Source organism: Sus scrofa, chromosome X, assembly GCF_000003025.6.
Source record: "Sus scrofa isolate TJ Tabasco breed Duroc chromosome X, Sscrofa11.1, whole genome shotgun sequence".
NCBI classification, from domain to species: domain Eukaryota; kingdom Metazoa; phylum Chordata; class Mammalia; order Artiodactyla; family Suidae; genus Sus; species Sus scrofa.
In genome coordinates this window covers 71,940,882-71,950,005 of record NC_010461.5, presented here as the reverse complement: position 1 = coordinate 71,950,005, position 9,124 = coordinate 71,940,882, and the positions used below count along the sequence as shown (strand labels likewise).

Here is a 9,124-nt window from a genome sequence, read left to right as displayed (position 1 = left end):
ATTTCCAGGAAATGGGCCACAACCCATTTTTGGCCTTTATGGTGACCTCAGAACTGTCATAATGCCTGTCATAATGTCATTCAGCATGCTAATGCATTAAGTTTAAGTATATAATGAGGCTCAAGGTCTACTGAAAGTTGAATCATCTGCCATCTTGGACCTAGTTGGTTCTAACAAGTTTTTGTCATATATCTGCAAGGGCTATGTCATTCTTTTAAAGGTCGGGCCCTGCCCCCTTCCATCCTGTTTCAAAACCACATAAATCTCCTTGTTTACAGTCAACAAATCTAGGGGCTTACATAACTTTTGAAAAGCAGCTATGGTCCAGGTCAAAGGTTTAAATGTATTCTGGATCTTTAATATAAACATCCATGGCTACATGCTAGGATCATTTCTATATTGCAAGATATATTCATTTGTTTATTTATATATAACTATCATTAACACTACATTTATATATTACTATCACTATCATTTCTTCTTCTTGGAGTCATGAACAAAAGAGTGGTCCTTTTCTGAGTTTCAAATGAAATATCTGTAAATATCTTTCTTCAACTTCTTCAGTGTCTGATAATGTTCTCAGCCTTCCAGGAAGTGACATGTTTTTCTACCTGTAAGACTGAGATTATAACTCACAGAGAAAATAGATTAATTTCCCAAAATGCATTTATAGTACTATTTCTACATATTAAGCACAGTTATTATGTAATAAAAATATGTCATTAAAAATATCTTTCTGGCAAGGCCAACATACAAATTTGGTTTATTCTACTATATCCAGGTAGATAGAAAGATCTATTCTATTCCTGCACCGGGGAAAGGGGCGGTGACGACGCCGGCTGGGCCGGCGCCGGAGAAGTTGGGACCGGCCCTGGCCTGGGTCGGACAGCGGAGGTGACAGACTAATGCTCGTCCCATTGACAATCGCGGTGTTTCACGATGAAGTGGAGATCGAGGACTTCCAATATGACGAGGGCTCCGAGACGTACTTCTACCCCTGCCCCTGTGGGGATAACTTCTGCATCACCAAGGAAGATTTGGAGAATGGGGAAGACGTGGCAACGTGCCCTAGCTGCTCACTCATTATTAAAGTGATTTATGACAAAGATCAGTTTACTCGTGGAGAGACAGTCCCAGCCCCTTCCACCAACAAAGAACTAGTTAAATGCTAAAGAAGACTTCAGGACTTCAAAGCCTGAACTTTTGGGAATGAGCCAAGGTGGAAGAATCAAATGCAGAGTCACTGGCTTCATGTGGACCATCATTTTGTAGTTTGCTGTTCATTAGCGTGTGGATTCTTTCCATTGGCGGCTGGGTTCATCTCCAATTGAAGAAGCAAGTTCACCACATGACATACCCAGGTTTTGTGCTTAGAACTTTAAAATTGGAAGTGTTCTTAATTTTCCATCCACACTTAAAAGAAGATAGTTTCAAATCAGTGCTTTCTTTCCCTCAGTTTTGTTGCTTTTATAACTTACACCTAATTTCATTATCTGACAACAGCATTATCTACCTTAAAGTCATTAAGATTCTTTAATTTAAAAAAGGGATTTTATTTTTTAGTTGGTCATTAAGATTATTAAAACTAGCCATTTCTTTAATTTCACATCATCTTTGCTGTTCTAAACTGAAGGAAATTAGTTGCCTCTTGTCAGTCAGGATTGCACCTTCAGTTGGCCATGCCAGTCTTCCAGAGCTAGCAGTTAGTCAAATGTTTGTGTTCTGTTAAGCATGCCATTTCCGTTATACAACACCTGTTTTTGCTGAAGATGAATTTGAAAATGAGATGCCTCTTCTAGTTAAATATGCCCTTGAGTGGAGATCCCCATCCTGACTCAGTGGAAATGAATCTGGCTAGTATCCACAAGGATGCAGGTTCAATCCCTGGCCTCTATCACTGGGTTAAGAATCCGGTGTTGCCTTGAGCTGTTGTGTAGGTCACAGACACGGCTCGGATCTGGCATTGCTGTGGCTGTGGTATAGGCCAGCGCCTACAGCTCCAATTCAGCCCCTAGCCTGGGAATCTCCATATGCCGAGGGTGCAGCCCTAAAAAAAAAAAAATGTGCCTTGAGGTTCATTTGATAAACTTCTATAAGCTGCAACCACATCAGAGATTCACTCTTTGCAGAGAAATTTTGCCCTGGAGAAAAGCATATAAAGATAAGCTATCAGTCTTCCTTTGCTACAGTCCTGAGAGTAGCAAGAAAGAGAATCACTCATATAGAAATTCCAGAATTCCCTTTATATACACACCTTTGCTATGTGTATATAAAGTTAAACAAACCAATGTCTGGCAGGTTGTTTGGGGAATGGCTCCTGCAGTTAGAAAAATAGCTTGCCAAAATGTGAACATTTTGTTACTAACTGATAAATGTGCTGAACACACTCTTTGAGGGTCTAAATTAAAACAGGCAAGTGTTTTTTTTCTCCCTGCTAGCAGCATAGCTATGTGGAGCCATTAGGCTGAGACATAATTAACCACCGAAAATTGAATGCCAGGACTGCTTGGTACATTATATGAACTATTATATGGCACATGCTTCATGTTAGGAGAAACCCCATCCCCATTTGAGACACTGATGCCCCAGGGGTAATCCACAGTTGTTTTGAAAGCAGTGACGGCTCAGGTGAACAGAGCAGGGTGTGTGTTGACCCTTGGGGATGAGCTGCAATGAGAAACTGAGGTTTTGTAGATACCAATAACTGATGATGAATTTCAGGCAATAACAGACATCCTTGGTGTCATAGTCTGCTAGAGCACAGAAGAGCAGGAAGAAGTTCCCTAAGTCCAGACGTCCCAGGAGAAAAGAAGCAAATGGCACTGGCGATGAATAAACTGTGATAATGAGAACAATTTTGTTTCCAAAGCAAGTGAATCACTAAATCTGTTAACCACAAAAACACATATCAGGATTTAATGCTATGTTAAGCAGAAGGTAAAACCAGGTCTTGAAGTCTGACTAGCATTCTTTGTGGTGTGTGCCTTGTTTAGCTTAACAGACATTTCAGAGCCTCTGAGAACTGATGGTAATCCAGGCTTTGTCTCTTGCTAGCTTTGTGATCTTTGGCAAGGCTAGTGGATTCTCATCTGTACAATTAGGAGACTGGTTCAGGGGGTTTCAAACTCAGTACTATAATTTCAGGCTTTGTAGTTTGCAGAAGCTGGAATGATAATTGAAACCTTTCTAAACTAAACATGATCTACAAGGATCATGCATGTACTTTAGTGTATATATTCAGAACCCTTATTTTGTGGAAAGCACCCAACATTTTTGATAACTGTACATATTAATTTATTACCAGAATAAATTGTATTGGCATGCTAAATAAAAGATTATTTATAAAAAAAAAAAGAAAGATCTATTCTTATTGAGTCTATGAAATTAACCACAATGGCATACATAAAAATAAAGGAATCAATAAAGGCAAATTGTATAATATCTAACTAATAAACTGAGTAGTTTTATGCTAAAGTACATATCTGTCTATTTATATATATAAAAATATCTGATATAAAATAAAATATACTATATATTTAAATAGATAAAATTATATATTTATATACTATATAGGTAGATAAAATTATGATTTTATACTATGCATAGTATGAAATATGTTATATATTTTATGTATTATATAAAATATGGTACATAAAGTTATCAATGATTGCTGGGAGCACTATCACAAATACAGTTTCCTTGATTACATATGTATAGAGTTAGAATAAATAATTTTAACCAAGCATTTTTTATAAAATGGCAACTGCAATATTACTGTCTTAATCCTGTAAAACCCAAATCAAATCCAAAAGAAACTACTCTTAATTCCAGTTAATAGAGACATTATGTTTAAATTCCCACAGTCATTAGCTTGTAGCTTGTTTTCCCTGTTAACATTTCCTAGAGAATGTTTCCCTTTAATGATAGAAAGAGTAACTGTTCCTGAATTCTGATAGGCTTGCCAAGTGGAAGGGTATTTTAAATAATTTTAGAGGGTATTGAAACTGACAACCCTAACAGTCTGAACCTAGCCAGAACATAGATTGAGACTTGAACTCTCGTGCCCAGTCTTGAACCTAACCAAAACCCAGATTGGGACTTGAAACCAAGCCTAAAGCCAGATTGAGACTTAAACTCATGGTTTTAGATTAGAATCACTCACCCTGTGTCTGGACTCACCGAGGTTCAGGTTCTTCGTATCTCTGCACTGAAGGAATTCAGTGAGAGACAAAGTGGTAGGCAAGAAATAGATTTATTAAGACAGGATGCTTGTGAGAGATGCAAGCAGGCAGGCAAGAAAGCTCTGCCCAAGGATCCAGGGGCCACAGTTTTATCTTACAAGGAGAGTGGGGTTTAGAAGCCCCGCTTCTTGCTTTCTGGGAGTAGTAGCTCCTCCTTTATATCTGTAAGTTGTGTATTCAAATCAGCTGAAGGTTGGTCCTCAAATTCTTGCCCTTGGTCTGAATCTGAATGCAGGCCTAATCCCATGCCCTGCCCAATGATCTGAGGCAATTTTTGCACCTCCACTCCTCAAGCAAGGCTGCCTTGTTGTGATGGCTTTCTTGAACCTACAGTGGTCTCTCAACATCCCCCAGGTTTCCCTCTTTATCTATGATCCCCTATTGGGACTTCTACAACCACCTGTGCATACTCCATCCCTATCACTATGAAGAATGTTGTAATAATCAAGGAAGTGTTTACTGAAGAAAAATGCACACCCTAAAATTTGTGAGTTATGATTTTGGTTTTAGTTTTTTGGCCATGGCATACAGAAATCCCTGGGCCAGGGATTGAACCCAAGCTACAGAAGCTACCCAAGCCACAGCAATGACAAGGCTGGATCCTTAACCTGCTGAGCTGCCAGGGAACTCCATGAGTTTTGTTTGGAGACCTTACTGAGTACTATAGCCCAGGAGACAGACTCTCACATAGTTCGGAGGAACTACTCCAAAAAGGTAAGGGAGGAGCCAAGATGAATAGGAGTTTTTACTGAAAAAAAGGATAGTGGAACATCAAAAGATTACTGTTAATCACAAAAAAAAAGGCATTTCAAGTTAATTATTTTAGTGCTTCTCTATGTATAAGAAGACACAAGGATCTAGTGTCATTGAAATTATTCCATAGATATGTATTTAAACTAAGGCCTATATCATATTTTTCTTTATCCTGAATTCCGCACAGAGTTAAGATGGAATTTTTAAAAGTAAGTTTTAGGTAAATAAGCTCTTTGAACAGGATTTTAAAATGTTTTTGTTTTCCAACTGGCACTTATAGTGTCAGGGAGGAAGAAAGTTTCCTTTACCCTTCAAGATTTTTCTGAAAGCTCTAAGAGTTAAATTGACATGAGATAGATGAAAAAGAGAAAATCCAAAAAGTTTAATTATATGTATAAATGGGAGAGACCCAGGAAAACTAAGTCACCCACATGGCCATAGCTTCAGCTAAAGACAAAAAAGGATGTTGAGGGTAGTTGTTTGGGATTTCAAAGGGAAGAAATGTAATTCACATGAGTATGGAAAAGCAAATGTTTGATAAATGTTTTCTGGATTAGGCAGAGGCAATGGGACACAGAGTGGACACTGATCTCTAAGCCCTGCCTAGACACGGACACTATGTTGGATTCTAAACCCACTGAGACACAACAAGAACCCCAAGATATAAATGTTAATATATGCTGAGACATAAGTTTACATTTTTTATATGTCCAGTTCATTTTTCTTGTCTAAAATTGTATTGTCTAATAGATACAACTTAATATTAAATAATAATAGAGATTGTGAATACCCAAGTCTTATTATTAGGATTATTTCTAGTAATTCACAATTAAATAAGATTCTGAATCTTGGGGAATGCTTTGAAGTGGGTCAGGAATCCACTCTCTCCCTTTACTTTAGGGGGAATTCCTCAAGGAAGACAGAAGAAATTTAGAAGAGGACCATGACAAATGCTAATGACAGATTTCCTGGCCAAAAATCTATTGATATTTGCTACTGGGTGAGTCCTTACTTAAGGAATGCTTTTAGCAGGGTGTACCTTCTCTAAGATTCCTTACATTAAAAAAAAACAAAAGACTGGAATCCATGTTATGTAGTATCATAATATAAAATGGAGCTATATCATGACTGTAGGAACTTCTTTCTGTGCAATTCCTGTAATTCCACACATCACTTTGGGATCTCATATTTTAATCTGAGCTAGAGCATGTCCATGTAAAGTAAGAAAGGACTGAGAGAAGTGTGTAATCAATCCTGTATTGTTTTCAACTTCACTTTTGCATAACTGATACTTGTGATAATTTTATTATTAGTCAAACTAGACACTGAGTATAATTCTTAATCCAGATAAATCTAATTTGATCATCTAGTCTTTTGTGTTATCTTGGATTGGAGTCATCAAGCAGAAATGCCATTCAAACTCATATATCACAAGGGCTAGAAAGGAGATGGAAAAACATAATAAGAACTTCATAGCAGGATGTCTGTCTACTCATTTGTTATGAAGTAACAGTTTATGAAGAAGAAATTTTATCAATAAAATTTGGAGGAAATTGGCTTAGACCTGGGAAAAATGACTAAGTGAATAGACAAGGAATTCCAGATAGAAGGAAAATTAAGCAAAATTCTATGAACTGACTCTAATGGGCAGCCCCAGTATAAGCTAAATCTACATAGGTTTTGTTTGCTTGTTTGTTTTTTGTCCTTTCTAGGTCATGCCTGCACCATATGGAGATTCCCAGGCTAGGGGTCTAATCAGAGATGTAGCTGCCAGCCTAGGCCAGAGCCACAGCAAGGCAGGATCCAAGTTGCATCTGCAACCTATACCACACTCATGGCAACGCCGGATCCTTTACCCACTGAGTGAGGCCAGGAATCGAACCTACAACCTCATGGTTCCTAGTCAGATTCATTTCCGCTGCACCATGATGGGAACTCCTACATGGTTTTTAATAAAAAGAGATAATAATGGTAAGAGTAAAAGCAGTAAGTCTATTTTTTTCCTCTCTCTCACTGGAAAGACTTTCCATATTTCTGTGTATCTGAAGAAATAGGTGCTGCATTAACTCCATTAAAGTAACTTAATTAAAACCAATGGTTACTTGAGAAAAATAACAAGGTGACTATGGAATCCTGAAGATATTCTGTTAAGAGTTGGGGAGTTTACAGAGAAATACCAATAAAACAAGTAAAAGCCTATTGAATCAATTTTGGGTTGCTTTTTTGGGGAGAGGGGTGCTGCCTCTATGGCATACAGAAGTCAGAAGTTCCCTGATTAGTGACTGAACCCTTACCAGTTGCATCATATGGAACTTCCAGGGTATGGGCCAAATTGGAGCTGCAGCTACTGGCCACAGCCCCAACCACAGCAACACCAGATCTGACCCATCTGCAACCTACACCACAGTTCTCAGCAATGCCAGAGCCTTAATCCATTGAGAAAGGCCAGGGATCAAACCTATATTTTCATGGATACTAGTCAGGTTCATAACACACTAAGCCACAATGGGAACTCCTGGGTTGCATTTTTGAATTAATACCCAGTCAGGCAGTGGAAGCTATTGTTTAGGTTAGAAATAAATTCTCTTATAGCTGTAATTTGTGAGCAGATACCTGCTACAGGGGGCAGAGATGGAGGTTAGTCAGACATAAAAGTAATTACCCTCCTATTTTCAAACCCACAAATTGAACTCTTTTCTTTCCCTTTTTTTTTTTTTTTTCCTTTTTGGCTGTACCCAGTGCATGCAGAAGTTTCTGGGCCAGGGATTGGACCCATGTTGCAGCAGCAACCAGCTACAGCAGTGGCAACACATCCTTAATCTGCTCAGCCACCAGGGATCTCCTCAGTATTCTTTAAAAACCATGGAAGAATGATACAATGCAAATGATCCTAAACTGACTTTACTAAGACTAGGGAGACATACTTATTTTCATACCATTTATGAAGATTTTGATGGATACTGTGTTAATGGAGATTCCTGTTCTTGGGCATGGCATGTTAACTTATTTTTGGTCATTTGTTCTTGTAAGACCAAGGGAATATACAGAAAAAAGAAATTTAGCTTCAGATACATTTAGCATTTAGGACTTTATAGTGGAAAACACAGGGAGCAGGAAGGGAAAACCTTTTTTTTTAATGGGGTTAGGAATTGATAACTGGTAAAGTTGCTTAAAGATTTGTATGCAGCAAAAAGAAAAGAAAGAAAGAAAGAAAGAAAGAAAGAAAGAAAGAAAGAAAGAAAGAAAGAAAGAAAGAAAGAAAGTAAAAAGAAGAGAAGAGAAAAGATGGAATTTCTACTAAGAAATGAATAGCATATATTCAAAATTCAAAGAGGGTAGGTAAATACCCTCCAATTCCCACACCCCAATTTCATCATGGGGGAGGGGGTTGTCAAACCACCAGTAAGCAATTTAATTGACATCTGCTTGGTGTCCTACAATTCAACTCAATTCTGACACTTTCTACCCAGAGTTAACATCAGATTCCATAGTTAAGTGTTCAGTCCTATAAGATTGCTCCCTCCCCATGACTGACTTATTGCCCACTCCCCATAACTGACTTCAGATGATAATCCAAATTTCAAGTTATCACCTGTGTTTCTGAACAACTGGCTGTTATTTGGAAGTTCCAACAATACTCTTCTTGGATTTAATTAATTTGATAGAGTAGCTCACAGAATACAGGTAAACATTTTACTTACTAGATTACTGGATTTTTATAAATACATATCACCCAGGAGAAGTCAGATTGAAAATATGCTTGGGGCAAGACGTAGGGAAAGGGCTCAGAGCTTCTATGCTCCCTCCAAGTGGGCCACTTTTCCTGAATCTCCACATGTTCACCAACCCAGAATTTCTTTGAACTCAGTTTTTTTTTTGGGGGGGTGAGGCCTTATTTCATAGGTATGATTGATTTAATCATTGGCTACTGGAGATCAACCTCCATCAACCTCCAGCTTATCTCCTCTTCCTGGAGACAGAGGGTGAAAGGTACAACCTTCTAATCACAAGGTTGTTTCCCCTGACAACCAGGGACCACACACCTAGTGGACCAAATGTCGCCATATTAACATAGAGACAATTTTATGGCTTTCATCAGTTAGGGAATTCCAAGGGTTTAAAAACCTTAC

General features: G+C 38.2%; 1 protein-coding gene across 1 annotated transcript; it reads left to right on the top strand.

Moving 5' to 3' along the window:
- LOC110257684 (DPH3 homolog) lies at window positions 906–1,253 on the top strand. The gene has a single exon (XM_021079850.1). The coding sequence runs from the start codon at window positions 906–908 to the stop codon at window positions 1,170–1,172; it is 267 nt and encodes an 88-aa protein (XP_020935509.1). The 3' UTR covers window positions 1,173–1,253.

Excerpts from the sequence above, each read along its gene's own strand:
- LOC110257684 (XM_021079850.1), top strand. The coding sequence starts at position 906 with ATGCTCGTCCCATTGACAATCGCGGTGTTTCACGATGAAGTGGAGATC.